The sequence below is a fragment of the Mesoplodon densirostris genome, chromosome 11 (genome assembly GCF_025265405.1).
Source record: "Mesoplodon densirostris isolate mMesDen1 chromosome 11, mMesDen1 primary haplotype, whole genome shotgun sequence".
NCBI classification, from domain to species: Eukaryota; Metazoa; Chordata; class Mammalia; order Artiodactyla; family Ziphiidae; genus Mesoplodon; species Mesoplodon densirostris.
The window spans coordinates 79,174,238-79,191,429 of record NC_082671.1 but is presented as its reverse complement, the minus strand read 5'-3'; the positions used below and the strand labels follow the sequence as shown (position 1 = coordinate 79,191,429).

Here is a 17,192-nt window from a genome sequence, read left to right as displayed (position 1 = left end):
GAAATACTACATAAGAATATGTTACCACACCTCTCTTCTCAACTTCATACGTACATTGATAGCTTGAAATCTGCCCAAGTGGGAATATTTACTCCATGGAAATCAGCAAACACTACAAGTCAGGGGTGAAGTCAGTGGGTTGTTAAACATTTACCACCATCCCACCAGCAACAGTGACAGCAGCAAAGCCCCAAGTAGGACCGGATCGAAGTCAGAGGCCTCAGAGGCAGGACAACAATGTCGGTCAGGGACTGAAGACACGTTGGGGCAGAGTGGGCTCAGCTACTGGTCAGTAGAGCTATGGCATCAAATCCAAGCAGATAAGGGCAAGATTCGGTTTAAGAAAAGTCCAAGGTCAAAGCCAGGGGAAGCTGCCGCAATAGTGGGGCTTGGCAAGGGCTGGTACACAGCTGGTCAACGCAAGTACTGCCTCTTCCAAAAAGCACTTCCGGGCTTCCCTGGTGGCGCAGTGGTTGAGAGTCCGCCTGCCGATGCAGGGGACACGGGTTCGTGCCCCGGTCTGGGAAGATCCCGCGTGCCGTGGAGCGGCTGGGCCCGTGAGCCATGGCCGCTGAGCCTGCACATCCGGAGCCTGTGCTCCGCAACAGGAGAGGCCACGGCAGTAAGAGACCCACATACCGCAAAAAAAAAAAAAAAAAAAAAAAAAGCACTTCCTCCAGGTGGGAGGCATCACCCCTCCTTGACTCATAGCATCTTGACTTTTCTTCTGTAACTAAACACATAAATTCTCTCGTTGTCTTATTTTCACTATTCTGTCTCCTCCTTCTAGATGAAGAACTCTCAGACTAGAGACCAAATCTTAGTCTTTCTAAATTCCAGGACTAAGCACAGTGTCTGGTGCATAATACTAAGTACTCAATTCACATTAGTTTAATCAGAAATGTAGAAAAATGTGTACAAAAATGTTCAGGTCAGAAAACTTTGGGGGGGGAATGAAAACTTCATCAACAGGGGAAATAATTAAATTACATTTCGTTCACATAGTAGCCATAAAAATTATTTTTTAAATCATAAACATTTATCATACTTAAAATGCACACAATTCAACCCATGACAGATAAAAGTAAAATATAAAGTTTTGGGCTTCCCTGGTGGCACAGTGGTTGAGAGTCTGCCTGCCGATACAGGGGACATGGGTTCGTGCCCCGGTCCGGGAAGATCCCACATGCTGCGGAGTGGCTGGGCCCGTGAGCCATGGCTGCTGAGCCTGCGCGTCCGGAGCCTGTGCTCCGCAAAGGGAGAGGCCACAACAGTGAGATACTTGCGTACCGCAAAAAAAATAAATTAATTAAATAAATTTAAAAATAAAGTTTTGTATTCCCTATTGTGTAAATATGCCAGGAAGAATACAAAAACAACAAAAAAGAATGAGAAAGAGGTGTTTTCTTTAGACTGTCTTTGTTGTTATCTCTTCCATTTAAATGTCTATGAAGAAGGAAATTTGCAAAGAAAAAAGGTAGCTTGCCTAGAAAACTTGCCCAAAGCCATGTTGGATTTCTAATTAGAGGTAAATGAACTATCCTTCAGCTTTATTCTTTCCATCTCATCCTCTCTGGAAAGAGAAAGGGACAAATATTTATTCTGCATTTAAATTTTTATTCAGTACCAGGCATATTGCAAAAGTTGTCTTACTTAATCCATTCTATTATATAACCCAGTAAGAGAGATTTTGAATATTCCCATTGTATGGATGAGGAATCTGAGATATTGTGGTCTTGTAGGATAAGAGGAAAAAGACCTGGGGTGGTGATGTTAGTCTTGAGAAAAATACTCATCATCCTTTCCTGTTTACTCTTGAGTGACAGAATAGCTCTCTGTGGAAGGTGAGGGTGGTATAAACACCCCTGTCCACTCAGAGACCCCTCTTCCCTGCAGAGCCTTGGTAGATTTGACCATTTGAAAGCTAGGGTCTTGGTGGCTGCAGTCATTACTCATTGAGTGATAAATTTGGGAAACACATCTACTGAGGCCCACAGCCTACCAGACCAATGGGATGCTCAGTTTCTTGGTAAAACACATGCATGATCTTAGACATAGATTCTTTTTCTAATTCTTCTGCATCTGTCTCACCAGGGGGAAGCTGGCTGAACTCTAAGGTTGAGGAGACACTTGGAGGACTAGAAGTGAGTGAGATTCATCCATACAACCTAAAAATATATGTTAAGCTTTTGCTGCAATACTGGCACTGTTCTAGATTCAAGGATGTAACTGCCTCCCTGAGTTTATGTTCTTTTTAGGATGCAGGCCTTAATAAAATTACAGGAATAAATTCAAATTTACAGCTGTAACAGAGGACATGAAGGAGATGTACATGATACTGAAAGAGCCTTTCCCCAGGAGGTTTTCTTTTCTTTTCTTTTTTTTTTTTTTTTTTTTGCAGTATGCGGGCCTCTCACTGTTGTGGCCTCTCCCGTTGCGGAGCACAGGCTCCGGACATGCAGGCTCAGTGGCCGTGGCTCACGGGCCTAGCCGCTCCACGGCATGTGGGATCTTCCCGGACCGGGGCATGAATCCTGTGTCCCCTGCATCAGCAGGCGGACTCTCAACCACTGCACCACCAGGGAAGCCCCCCACCCAGGAGGTTTTCTTGATCTCAGAATATGAAGTAGAAAATACCTAGATGAAAGAGGAAGGGAGGAACCTGGAACTGTCTGGAAACTTCCAGGCAGAAGGAGCAGCATATGCAAAAGTATGTGGTGGAAACAGTGGGGAACGTGGTTGAAGATGCAGCTGGAGAGCTAGAGAAAGACAGACCATGCAGAGCCTCATAGACCATTTTAAGATTTTTTTTTTTTTAATCTTTAGGCCGAAAGAGTTGCAAAGCCATTGAAGTATGTAATGAGAGGGTGTTTCTCTGAGATTTGCATTACCACGAGATCACTCTGGCTGAAGTGTGGAGAGTGGAGGTGGGGTTGGGGGCAGGGCAAGACCAGTTAAGACGTGATTACATTTGTCCAGGTGAGAAATGGCCATGGTTCCTTGGACTAGAATGGTACTGATGGTAGAGACGAAGAAAGTAGGATGCATTTGAGAAAGACTTAGAAGGTATCCATTTAGATATGGTGGGTGAGGGTGAAAAACAAGTCAAAGATGATTCCTAGGCTGCTGAGTCAATGGAGAGAGTGCCATTCTCAGAGATGACTCCATGCTTGCTCTTTTTTTTTTTTTTCCCATGCTTGCTCTTGACAGACCAAAGAGATCCATTGAGTTGGGCTCTCCAGGCTAACCATTGAGAATATGCCTGTGGAACTGAAACTCATTGGGATATTAAGTTAAAGGTGGAGAACCTAGACCTTCCTTTATGTGTGGTGTTTCTAAAAACAATTTTTCTCTTTTGTATTTTACTTTTTGATTTAGAGAATATTTTCACATACATTATCTGTAAGATACAAATTATTCTTTCCATTTTGAAAATGAGGAAAGAATTAAGTGATTTGTCCAAAGTCACACAGGCTATCTTGAGTCCAAATTCCATGCTCTTGTTCCTTAACTTCAGCCATTCAATCATTCATTCATTCAATATATGTCTACCATTTACTCACAGGCACTGGAGGCAGATTTATTACGGAGCTTATGAAGCTAAAGCATTAGGGTCCTGCACGTACATAGACTCCTTCACGGCTCCAGGAGGGACTCTAGCAATGGTTCATATATAGACATATATTTCTGTAAAATTTTCCAAAGAGAGTTAAACCACAATCAGGTAAGACTGCCATCTCTTTCCACTCTGATGTCCTCTTCATCACACTTTTCATGCCCAGTGGCCCAGACATCATTTGAGATCAAGCTAAAGAGAAGTTAAGATGGAGTTACATTTATTGAATAGTTTGCATTTAGTGGATGCATTTATGTCATCTGCAGTCATTTTCATGGATAGCTCTCACTGGTTGTCTAGCTGTAAGAAGAGTTTCAGGAACACTCCTACTGTTCACTGCCCTGGGTCACTGAGTCTTAAGGTTCAAGGTCAGAAGCCTTGAGAGTGTGGTCCAAGTGTCCAGTTTTCTTCAGCCCCTGGTCAAAACAGTTTCCTTTCCAGAGATCTAATGCACAACAAAGTGACTATAGTTAACAATACTGTATCGTATACGTGGAATTTACTAAGCAGGTGGATCTTATGTGTGCTCACCACATGCGCGTGCGCACACACACAGAGAAAAGAAGAAAAAGAAAATGGTAATTATGTGAGGTGATAAGTATGTTAATTAACTTGATTGTGGTGATATGAATGGCAAAACATCAAATTGTACACCTTAAATATATGCAATTTTAATTTGTCAATTAGTTATACCTCAATAAAGCTCGGGGAAATATCATATGCTTGGGCAACTCCCCCTAACCCCCCAATTAAAAAAAAACAGAATTTCTTTCCTTGTTAGGAATATACTTGATAATAAAGCATGAGGATGAGAAGGAATCGATGGAAAGTTAAGATTTCCAAGGTGGAGCTGTTCTGAGTGCAGATAACACCCAAGATATAGCCTCGAAAGAGGGTAGCCAAAGAGGAGTGGAGGTTAAGTTTGTTGGAGTCTCAAAAGTCAAGGAAGCGAGAGGCTCTGTGCTCAGTAGGTTGTTCCAACAGCCCTTTTCTTCCCACTGCAAATTTTTGCCAATTCTGCAAGGCCAGCCTCAAAGACCATCCCTTAATAACTTACGAATCCTCTCCACCCCCTTCAGAAGTCAGCAGGACACCCCTTAACCCAAAGGAAGTATATTCATGGGACTAGTGTAACTTCTTTATCAGAAGAGATTAATTCTTCATAGCTCTGAACAATGGAGACTGTGTCTTATCACCTGAAATACCTCTAGAGTACTAGCTCTCCATCTTCAGTGTACAAAAGGACTACTGTATAGCTTGTTAAAAAGGCCAACTAGCCAGATTATGACTTGGTGGGTCTGGGGTGAAGCTTCATAATCTGAACATTAACAGCACGTCTTGTATTTCTAATGTAGGTATTGTGTGGACGTGATACAGACTGCACAGTGCTCTGTGCTTCAACTGAATTCTATGGGATAGAACTAGTAAAATCAACTTGCAATGAATGGAATTACAAGATTTTCACGCAGTCCTCACTGCAGTTCAAGAAATAACCGGCAGGTGGCGAGAGACTCACACAACCCACCAAGAAGGACTTCAAGCTTCCATGGCCAAGTCCCAAACCAAAAACTGCTCAGGCAGTCAAAGGGAATCCTGTGTCCCAGGCAAAGCCGCCTTTAGCCAGAGTGGTGAATTTCTTCTCTTTGCATGTGAATCCTGATGAGCCAATGGCCCATCTCTTACTCTGGCCCCCAGGGCTAAGGTTACGCTGACCCCCTAATGCAGCCTCTGGCCCCTAGGAGCCATAATCCTGGCACTAGCAAGGACTGGTCTCCATCATGAAGCGGTATGAGGTCATGTGCCTTCTGAAGGTCCTTGCAGTAAAGATCAGCAAAAGATGTTTGTCTGCTCAAAGAGGGAAGCTGTTGCCAATAGAGGGTCATGTGGTCGTGCCTGTATTGTCTGTGAAGTCAGAGCTGAAGGGGAAGCATTTTACTCAGTCCCCTCATTTTTTAGATGGAGAATTGTGTAGGAGAGACTAAGCAATTTGCCCAAGGGCACAGAGATGGAAAGTTCCAGAACCTGGAGTCTGTCTGACTTCAAGTGGCTTGCCTTTTCACTGCACTTGATACTACAGGTGTTAAGGGGTGTGTGTGTGTGTGTGTGTGTGTGTGTGTGTGTGTTTACTTCATTAGTGTCTGCTCATGAATTATTGTCATACAGAAGAAGCTGGGGGTGACCCTCTGGTTGGGGAAGAGGGGTTGGATGTGTTTGCATCAACAAGTCCACTTTTTACCTAGATCGTGTACTTACTTGGGGGTAACCTGGAGGATGAGGGAGGGTGAGAGTACACCTAACAGAGCATGAGGAAAGAGGGCCGAGGACTCTCCATTGTTTTTAAACTGTGTTTTAATGGACCTTCTTGTCTTATACTCCTCCTTTTCTGTCTACTAAACTAGAAGCTTACTGAAGGCAGATTGTCTTATTTATCTCTGATTATATTCAATAGTTATTTGACGAATCAGTGAGCAGGTCAACCTTGATCATTTTTGGATCAAAGCAATATTTTCTAACATCTGAGATGAATAGCGCATACCTCCTGTGATGTATTTCGGTATGCTTATATTTACTTGAGAAATGCATACACAGTGTTCACTCGGTGCCCAGCACTGTTCTCAGCATTTTACAAATATTAACTCATTTAATTTTGTTTTTGTTGCTGTTTATTTAAGGTTCCATGACAACGAATAACCATGTCTCAGAAATTACCCTCTTCCCCTCCCTCCACCTCCTACCCCAAAAGACTCCGCAAATGCTAGGTCTAGGGAAGGGGGAGCCGGGAGGAAAGAGTTCAACTGTCCCACCTTGGGGGCCCACAGTTGCCCAAGTAGACCCTGGGCCCTGGCAGCGGCCTCTTTCTTGCTAACCTGGTGCGAGCAAACTTTCCCCTTGGCCGGCGGGGGCCAGCGTCCAGGTCTGCACCGAGGTGCAGACAGCTCGCAGCCGCTGGCTGATTTATAGGCCAGAGCATTCCCCGGCCGCGCCGCAAGGAGTCGGGCTGAGCTCGGACTTTGGGGAGGTGATGATGGACACAGGACACGTGGCCACACAATGGGGACACACGACTGACCTCAGTCACTTCGGCAAACTGCCCCTGTTTTCAGGAGGCGGCAGGAGCGTTTCAGGAGCTCCAGCTCCAGGGCCCCGGGCGGCGCCTGCGTTCCTCTCCCCAGCAGGCAGCGCCCCTCGCCCGCCCTGGTGAGCGCAGAGGGCGCCCAAGGGCCTGCTGGGCCCCCGGAGCTCTCAGAGGCCTCTGACCCTCAGCCCCAAAGTCCTTCCCTCAGCATGCGAGCCTTGGTGCGTTCCATATTTTGTAAAGAAAGGCACACGAACCATCTCCGCTTGGGGGCTGAGACGGGCCAGGGCGCGCTGGGAGTGAACTTTCCCGGCTGGTCAGATAGGGACACCCGGGGATTTTGCGATGTCACCAGGCGGCCGGGCAGGGCCTGGGTGACAGAGGAAGGGTCAAAAGGGGGTGGAGTGTGCGTGTTGTGTGTGTGGCAGGAGGTGGGGGGCTGTGAGGAGAGGGAATCAGGGGAATGAATAGGGGGTTGGGGACGCCTGCATTTGAGAAGAAGCAATCAAGATAGGGAAAAAATAAACGGATTTTTTTTCTTCCCTGCTATATGCAAACTGTCACTTCGGGTTAGACTGAGCCTTTATCTGGCTCATTAGCATGAGCTGTGGCTAACGCGCTTAAACCCTCTAATTATTTATCATGCCGTCACGGAGCGGGTCGCCAGCCCGGGGCGCATCGCCACCCCGGGGCGCACTTGCAGGGACCCGGGGCGCAGCGCGCAGTCTGGCTGTGCGCTACCGGGAAAGACCCTCCCCGCCAGGGCCCCGTGGGGCGCTGCTCCACGAGACAGCTTTGCAGAGATGTTGGGGTGTATCAGAAGTGCCCTCTCCCCAAAACTCACCCGCGGGGAGCTGATGCAGCACTCAACTCTCGTCTACACTCGCGCCCGATCTTCTCTATTGCCACCCGAAGCTGGAGCGACAGGGAACAGGATTTTTGCAAAACTGGAAGGCAAACTAGGAGCTGGGTAGTGTGTTGGGTGCACTCTTTAGAACGACCTCTGGGAGAGCCTAAAGGCTGCAGGAGTCCTCCTTCCAACCCTCCTCCCCACCGAGTTCCAAGAGAGTTCAGAAAGTCGTGGGGAGGGGGGGAACGCGCTGGGCTGACAGCCGGCCCACTCATGTCCAGGGTCCTATTCAGAAAACAGTTTCAAAATAAGTTAACCTCCATCGGCTTTTTTTTCTCCTTCCCTTTCTAATTGTCCCCCCTTGCCCCGCCGTCCCTCCGTTCTCATCTGTTTTATGTTCCTCTGCGTTCTGCCAACTATTTTATCTTTATTCCTTCTCTTTCTCTCTGGCCATTCATTCCTTTTTGTGTGTGTGGCTTCCCCGGCTGATGTGAGGGCTCGTTACCACCCACTGCACGCTCGCTCCTGTAGCTGAGGTGTTTCTATACAAACTGGAGCGTCCAGTTGTCATATTAATTATTACACTGAGTAATGACTGAAATGGTCAAAATAAGGGGAGAGTCGAGAGCGCTTTTTCTTGCTGCTCAAAGATTCAGCAAAGAAGCCGTGCAACAAAGCACTAATTGGTCCCCAGAAACACTCCGACAAGGCATGGAAGATAGGTTTCATAGAACCCGGCGATTGTGAAGGGGGGAAAGCGCTGAATGGACCCCACGCTCCTTTTCTAAACTCTCTTGCTGAGCAAAAAATGGACCTCTGTTTGAATACTGCCCTGATCCTTGAATACTATACCCAGCAGAGAAAAAATGCACCATTTATTGTAAGTTTTTTTTTTTTTCTTCTCCAGCTATTCATGGGTTCTCTGTGAAGAATCAGCTGGTTTTGTTTACCGTGAAAGACCTTTACTTTATTTCCTTTCTTGGAGGAGGTGGAGAAGCAGGGGGGGAGGGAAGGAGAGCCATGTGCCTAGACAGAGAGGAGCTGGTCTACTGTAACAAAATAGGGTGTAACAAATCCTACAAAAGTTTCAAATGTATTGATTCTTTGGAGAGCTATATAGATTAACGACTTTCTTTATGCCTATCCGAGGAGGGTATTTAATCATAATGTAAATGGGGCTTTAGAAAAAATAAAGACTTAGCAGCGTTATTTCTCCTTATTTGAAGAACTTCAAAAGGATTTGTGAGGTTGGCTGCAAATTACCCCCTCCCCCTCCCGGACGTCCCCTCCTTCACCAAAAAGCCACGAGAAAATAGTAGTTTGTGCTTTTTTTGTTTTGTTTTTCCAGTTTTGGGGGTTTTTTTTTCCTCTGTAAGGCATATGGAAAAAGCAAATAGATTGGTTTGGAGCCTGGATTCCTTACTGCAGGTGCAGGCCTGGCTGCTGTGACCAAGAAGCTCAGCCAGGTCTCTGGTTTGTGTACTTCTGCCCCCGACCGCAACAGCCCATCCCAGGCTGGTCAGACTCAACCCAGGCTGGGCAGCGCCGCTTCCGAACTTACCTTGGGAAGGGTGTATTGGAGACAGCAGACTTCACGGTAATGAACTTCTCATTTCCCCTGAGTAAGACAGTGTCAAGCACAGGCTTGGAGCTGCATACATCCCAGGACAGAGGCCCTGTGTTACAGCTACTGGAGGTGGGTGTCTGCTCTGAATTCCTTGCACGCGCACTTTTCTCAAAGAACCCCGGGTTTATGGGGCTTAACACTCACCAATGTTGAAGGTTGCACCAAAAATCTCCTGTTCAAATCAAGGCTCTAAGGCCTGTGTTCATCTTTGTACTCCCTTTGCCTTTTATTCAGGATCCACTATAAATATAATTGTATTAAATGATTCATTCAGTGGGAAACCTAGTTTCACTTTCAATATGAACTCCCCTCCCTCCAGAGAAAAAGCACCAAAGGCACTTTTAGAAAGAGACGAGGCCTATCTCCTTTCAGCAGAGAGAAGGTGCACAATTATGGCGCCTGAGGGTAGCCTGAGTGCAAAGGTGGCCTGGGCTTCAGCTGCGGGTGGAAAGAAAGTGGCGGGAGATTTGGGGCCTCAGCACCTCAGGTCTGTCGGGCAGCTGATTGCTATGCATCACTAGGAAAGTCATCTCTCCATGTAGATCCTGGTGCTGAATGCAGTTTTAATCTAAGGTATGGTCCAGCTTCAGGATCTCCTAACATAGAAGAGGGGTCTGAAGGTGCAGAAACTGAGGCCTTTATTGTACTGGAGGAGAAAGAGGAACCTCCCCATTTTTCTGGGACATATATATTGTGGGTAATACACACCAAAGGGGGTGAGTGTCCTGCCTCCCCACCACAAGAATGGTAACCCCTGATATGCGTGGAAGAATTTGCAAAGTGAATTCACAAAAAATAACAGAGGTCAACAGAGGTTGGGGAGGTCAAATGTAGGTAACAGATTTAATTCTCCTGCAGGCCTTGACAGATAAGCAAAGGGAGTGCCACTACTCCATTTATGAATGAAAGCATGGAACCCTCCTTTTGTGAGTTGTTTGCTTCTCCCTCCACTTCTAGATAAATGGGACCTTGAGTGTCCTGGTCAAGAAAAGCCTGGAAATTTGCACAGAGTCAGGCCCACTGGGTGTCAAAGGAGCCACAGACAGCTGGAGGGCAGGGCCACTGGCTCTGCTGAAGCCCTTTCCCTCTGCCAGCCATGAAGCTTGTCTGTATTCCATCTGACATGTTACTGTTTGTGTTTAAAACAAACACTTGGTTTCTATCTCTATCACCCTGATTTGCCAGCAAGCATCACCACCATTCCTCAAAAAGGACAGGAATTACCCATTCCCAGGTTCTGGGACAGTGGGACAGGGTGGCATTTGATCTCCAATGGCTGGAGCAATTAGCACGGTGCGGTTCCGGGAAGCTGACAGCCAGGCGTCCGCTTCCCACAAAACCCTTCCTGGGTGGGTTGTGTGAGCAGGGCCTTCCTCCTTGTTTTGGAAAAGGCCATTCCTGTTAATCCCTTTCCATTTGACCTAGTTCTGAGAGCTCCACGTATATCTCTTTGAAATCTCACAACTCTTGGAGGTAGGTGCTATAACCATGGGCCTGTAAGGGATGAGGAAATCGAAACTCAGAGTGTCGGCTATTTGCTCAAACTCCCAGCTCTGAAGTAATAGAGCCTGGATACCAAATTAAGTGCCTCTGCTTTATCCCCCAGTATAAGGTCCACAGTTCCCTGGGCCTGGGAGAGTATGTGGCAGCTCTCTTAGGTGTGTGAGTGTGTGTGTTGGGGAGGTCAAATGTAAGTCACAGAATCAGAGGCAAGATTCTGATTGGCCCTTGAGCCTCAGCCCTTTGCTCCAAATTGGTGAAACAACCAGAACGCCAATCTCAGTGGAAGACCATGTTAAACTACCCTTGAGGGCTTCCCTGGTGGCGCAGTGGTTGAGAGTCCGCCTGCCGATGCAGGGGACACGGGTTCGTGCCCCGGTCCGGGAAGATCCCACGTGCCGCGGAGCGGCTGGACCCGTGAGCCATGGCCGCTGGGCCTGCGCGTCCGGAGCCTGCGTTCCGCAACGGGAGAGGCCACAACAGTGAGAGGCCCGCGTACCGCAAAAAAACAACCAACCAAACAAACAAAAAACTACCCTTGATAGTGCACAGTCCCCAAGGGCCGAGGCTAAGCCCCTAAGAAAAGATTCTAGACTGCTCTACCTTAGGGTTAGAGAAGGTGGAGAGGACAGCGTCGGGCTGGGAGCACTCTTTGTGTTGAGTGAGAGGAAGAGAAAGCCTGGGTTCCTGGAGGTTCTGCAAAGCATGTAAGGAAATAGGCTGAGGATGTGGGAGTGGGGAGGGTGAGGACGGGATTTTGGCTCGGGGCTGGGGCTGGAAGAATAAGGACAAATGTTCCCTGGCTTTGGCCGGAAGGATCCCAGCGCCCGCTGTCTTTTCTCCTGGGCGGAGGCCAAAGCGTAGGGCCGCTACAATGCGCGGCTTCACTAGTTGGCCCTTCTCTTTGAACGCCCGTTACATGGCGCGCGTCTGTGTGTGTGTGTGTGTGTGTGTGTGTGTGTGTGTGTGTGTGTGGTTGGGAGTAGGCTCTGGCCTTGAAGTCCCTGATAATGAGCATCTCTGTGCACCTGTGGAGCCCGCACCCTAGAAGGAAACTGAGAACACGTTCTGGCCATCAGCAAATTTCCCCCGCTCGCAGATAACGGTTCGAAATGAGCTGGCGGATGCCGCTCTGGCACAGATGGGGAAACCGAGGGCCTTAGAGGTTGTTTAAGGTTACAACGCGAAATGGTGGTAGAGACAGGATTGTGGGCCTTTGTGAAGTGTGGGAGGATAGAGTCTGAATTGGAAGGGATACAGCCTAATGTGAAGGAAAGTGCCCTTTAGATGCGTTGATATTGACGACCCGCCCCGTACGCCACGCACGCCACGGCCCCCCACCCAGCCCCTATTCTGCTCAGGAGGGTGGATGCCTCCTAGCGGCCCGCAGCCGGGGCGCACAGCTGGGGCAAACGGATGGCGGAATGTGCCTGAATGCCCGCTATCCTGCCAGGTGGTCTGAGGCTTCCTCCTGTTGGAAAGCGAGTAATGCGACACTGCTTTAGGCTTCATGGCCTCCTATACTTCCTGGAAGAGGTGACAGATGTAATCTGGAGCCCTCTCAGCTCCTTTCCTGGGGTGGGGCAGTGGTGGGGGGAGAGGCCAGAGGTGTAAATCCCACGGAGTTCACCCCTGCCCTTTGGGGTCAACAGGCCATAGGCTACTGTAGGAGAGGGGGCCGTGTGGGTGGGAAGTTTACAGAACTGATCTCTGTCGGCCCCATTCAGTCCTATGCTTCCTAAACGCATCTGTTTTAAAAGAAGAAACTGAGGCTGAGATGTGATTTACCTCGGGACCCCGACCCCACTGCCCTCACCACCACTATTGTTCCGACAGCACTCATAGCCACTCGCCCATACCAGAGGAGGTTCCCCGGTCACCCACACGATGTTTTAGAGTGAGACCCATCTCCACAAAGGGAAGTTCAATGCGAAGCAATTATCGGGGTAAGTCAACACGAGCATCCGAGCATCCCTGTACCCAGGTCTCTAACCCAAACTGCCTATTTCTAGTGGACAAATCAACCGGATGGTGACACTCTGCTTTTTTCCGGTTGTGTAGACGCCACCTGAGACGCGCCCCAGTCTCCTTCTTCTCCGTCCACCAGAGCGCTACAGAGATGGGACCCGTTTGCTCCGTCCGCTTTCTCCGCAGCGCCGCGTCCCAAGGAGCCCCAAAGCTGGACCAGGCTCTGGCCAGACAGGGCCAGGGCCGAGGGCCCAGGAAGGGCGCCTGGGTGGGCGCCGTCCAAGCGGCCGAGCGACGGCTGCAAGCGCCTCCTCCTCCCTCGCGGCGCCAGCACGCGGCCCGGCCGGGCTCGGCTCCCAGTCGCCTGCCACCGGCCCGCCGGGCACACGCCTGGGGCGGGATGGAGGCTGAGCCAAGGCCGCCGAGTTGCCTGCAGCGGCGCCGAACAACCAGCGAAGCTGCTCCGCCCCCACCCCCAAGCTCCATCACCTCCCCCCATCTCCTTTCTCAGATCCACCCTGGGAATACCGCAAAGAGCTCCCCGCTTTATGCATCCCCCTAGCCGGTCCGGAAATAATCTTTTTTGGGGGGGGCGGGGCGCGGCGGTGATGCTACCGGCAGCTAGGTCATCCTGGAAGAGTATCCCGGCCGTACCCACCTGTCTCCCTACAGCTCTGGTTACCACCACCCCTCAAAGGGATCACTTCCCTTCTTCTTGGCCTCCTCCACACTTGCTCAGTTGTAGGGGGCATATCCTAGATTTCACAACTGGATGGGACGTTAGAGACCATCTTACCCAACCTTTTGTTGTTACAGACGAGGAAACTGAGGCTCAGAGTGGATGTCACTTACTAAGGGTCACGGAGCTAGTGAGAGGACGCAATGGGACCAGAACCTAAGTCTTAACAGTACTTTAACAGTCCCACGGAGTCCTCCCCATCTCTCGGAACTTCAGTAGCAAATTTCCTTCCGCTCCCAAGAGCATCGAAAACCCCCAAGAGAGTGACAGTGGGGTAGGAGAAGAAAACAGGAAAAAACGGAGCCTCACTTCCCCCAACTTCCACACCGCCCCGTGTCACATTTTCTGCCCAAACCCTTGCCTGTGATTTTCTCCAAGTTCTCAGGAGAATCCCGGGACACTTCACCCCAAACCTTTCCACCCATACACCCCCAATTTCCAGAGCTATTGGCCCGTCGGCGACACTGCCCTCCCCCTCCCCCCCCCCCTTTCTAGAACCACCCCCGGCTGCCGCCCGCCCTGAGCGCGCCGCCTGTTTATTCAGCCGGGAGTCCGGCACGCGCCAGGCGCACGCACTGCAACAACAAACCCGGCTGAATGGAGAGTTTGCAAGGAACGGGCTCGGGGGACGGGCGGGGGGAGGGGAGGGGAGGAGGGGAGTTTAGGGAGGGGGTGGGAGGAGGAGGTAAGAGGAGGGGGGCGGGGGGGGCTGCAGCCGCTCGCTGCAGCAGCGGGGAGTGGAGGGCGAGGCGGGGCCAGGGCTGCGCGTGGGGCTGGGTGTCCCATTGAAAAGGCGGCCGCACTCCAGCCGCCCAGCACTCTCTCACTTCTGGCCAGGGAACGTGGAAGGCGCAGCGACGGGGAGCCGGCCAAGGAGGGCGAGTGAAAGAAGGAAATAAGAAAGAAAGGGGGTTAACAAAATAATACAAACAGCCCGAGCCGCGGCTGGAGAGACCGAGACCCGGCGCAAGAGAGCGCAGCCCTAAGGGGAGAGAAACAGAAGACTCAGCAGAGCGCGCTCACCACCGACTTTTGCTTCTTCTGCTGTTTTTTTTTTTTTTTTAAACAAGAAGGCGCTAGCGGCAGCCTCACACGCGAGCGCCACGCGAGGCTCCCGAAGCCAACCTGCGAAGGGAGGAGGGGAGGGGGGAGGAGGAGAAGCAGTTGCACCCTCCTTGCTCCCACCCTAAGAAGTCTCCCGGTGATTTTGTATTTTTGTAACTTCCCCCGGGCTCCCTCTTCATCTCTCCCCTTCTCTCCCTCTCTGTTCGTGCCGCCCCACCCCGGTCCTGTCTGTGTCCCCCCCAGCGCGCGCCCCGCACCTCGCGTTCCCGGATCGCTCCGATCCCGCGACTCCTCGGCGGCCGCTGCGCATGGAGAGCTCTGCCAAGATGGAGAGCGGCGGTGCAGGCCCGCAGCCCTTCCTGCCGCCCGCAGCCTGCTTCTTTGCCACGGCCGCGGCGGCGGCTGCGGCGGCAGCGGCGGCGCAGAGCGCGCAGCAGCAGCCGCCGCCGCAGCCGCAGGCGCCGCAGCTGAGCCCCGCGGCCGACGGCCAGCCCTCAGGGGGCGGTCACAAGTCAGCGCCCAAGCAAGTCAAGCGACAGCGCTCGTCCTCGCCCGAACTGATGCGCTGCAAACGCCGGCTCAACTTCAGCGGCTTCGGCTACAGCCTGCCGCAGCAGCAGCCGGCCGCCGTGGCGCGCCGCAACGAGCGCGAGCGCAACCGCGTCAAGCTGGTCAACCTGGGCTTCGCCACCCTTCGGGAGCACGTCCCCAACGGCGCGGCCAACAAGAAGATGAGCAAGGTGGAGACGCTGCGCTCCGCCGTCGAGTACATCCGCGCGCTGCAGCAGCTGCTGGACGAGCACGACGCGGTGAGCGCCGCCTTCCAGGCGGGCGTCCTGTCGCCCACCATCTCCCCCAACTACTCCAACGACATGAACTCCATGGCCGGGTCGCCGGTCTCATCCTACTCGTCGGACGAGGGCTCCTACGACCCTCTCAGCCCCGAGGAGCAAGAACTGCTCGACTTCACCAACTGGTTCTGAGGGGCTCGGCCTAGTCAGGCCCTGGTGCGAATGGACTTCGGAAGCAGGTAGATTGCATTATGGAGGGAAAGGGGGGATTTTCTTGCCTTCATCCTTTTTCTTCTGTAGGAGGAGGACTGTCTCCACGGAGATGAGGGAGGGGGGTTGATTTAAAGGATTTGTTAAAGTCCGTCGATTTCAAATCCTGGTATGTTAGTTTCAGCCTTGGCTTCTGAGAGTGGCTTTGTCCAGGTCTCCAAAACTGGAGGGTAGAGCTGAGGCGGGGACCTGTCAAAAGAGGCGCTCTACCTGACAGATCTTTCTCCAAACCTCCTTTTCCTCCCACTACTGGCCTCCAAATGCACACTAACCTCTCCCGTTCTTTTTATGTTACAGGGCCACCGCGCAACCTGCATCTTTAGTGCTTTCTCGTCAGCGATGTTGAAAGGGAGAAAAAAGAAGAAAGAAGAAGAAGAGAAGAAGAAGAAAACAAACAAATCCAGGCAACCAACCCCTACGCCAACTAAGCGCCGCGTGCCTGAGAAGCAAGGCTCTCGCAAAACAGAAATGCGCTCAGAACAGTATCTTTGCACTCCAATCATTCACGGAGATAGAAAGGGTGACTAGGACCCGAGTCAATGCACAAAATGCAGCCTGTGTGCAAAAACAGCGGGCTCCAGGCGGAAGGGAGCAGCACACGCCCTGTAGAAACTCCCACCCACCACTAACAGGCAGAGCTGACCTCCCCGCCCCCTCTGAAAGCGCAGTTCTTAGCCCTCTAGAAATGGGTTGGTGTCTGTCGTCTCTGTACCCTCCATCCCGATAAGCTGTGGACATTTGTCTGCAGTGAAAGTATGCTCTTTGAAACCCCAATCCTCTGCAGGAGGGGGGGCTCCCTCCCCAAGCTCCACTCCCTCACACCATCTTTTCTACTTTTTTCATCATAGAATGCTTCCAATCTTTTGTGAATTTTTTTTATTATAAGAAAAATCTATTTGTATCTATCCTAACCAGTTTGGGGATATATTAAGATATTTTTGTACATAAGAGAGAGAGAAAAAATTTATAGAGTTTTGTACAAATGGTTTAAAATGTGTATATCTTGATACTTTAACATGTAATGCTATTACCTCTGCATATTTTAGATGTGTAGTTCACCTTACAACTGCCATTTTCCCTATGTGGTTTTGTAAAGAACTGTCCTCATAGGTGAGATCAAAAGGCCACCAGACGTACTTCAGCACCAATGTGTCTTACTTTATAGAAACTTTGTTAATGTATTAATGATGTTATTAAATACTGTTCAAGAAGAACAAAGTTTATGCAGCTACTGTCCAAACGCAAAGTGGCAGCCAGTTGGTTTTGATGGGTTGCCTTTTGGGAAATTTCTATCACTGCCTTTTTTTTTTTCTTACTGTTTTATTACAAACTTACAAAAAAAACCCATGTATAACCCTGTTTTATACAAACTAGTTTCATAATAAAACTTTTTCTTTTTTTACAAATGAAAATAATCAGCTGCCTCTGAGTCTTCTTTGACGCTACTGTCCCTGCCCAAGTTATTATGAAAATGCCAAAGGGAAAGAGCGGGGGAGAAGAAGGTGGTAAGAAACATACTAAGTGGCAGAAATGACAAAGATAAGTGCTGTGACCAGTCCTATCCAAGATGATTCTATGATGAATGTACATATATATATATATATATATATATATATATATATATATATACACACACGCATATGTTTTTTCTCGACGTTCATGTTGCAAATGTACACAGACACCTAGAGAA

At 50.0% G+C, this 17,192-nt stretch overlaps 1 protein-coding gene across 1 annotated transcript; it reads left to right on the top strand.

Moving 5' to 3' along the window:
• Positions 1–14,749: 14,749 nt before the first annotated feature.
• Positions 14,750–15,424, top strand: ASCL1 (achaete-scute family bHLH transcription factor 1). The gene has a single exon (XM_060113891.1). It carries the CDS (start codon positions 14,750–14,752, stop codon positions 15,422–15,424), a length of 675 nt encoding a protein of 224 aa, XP_059969874.1.
• Positions 15,425–17,192: the final 1,768 nt, after the last annotated feature.

Excerpts from the sequence above, each read along its gene's own strand:
- ASCL1 (XM_060113891.1), top strand. The coding sequence starts at position 14,750 with ATGGAGAGCTCTGCCAAGATGGAGAGCGGCGGTGCAGGCCCGCAGCCC.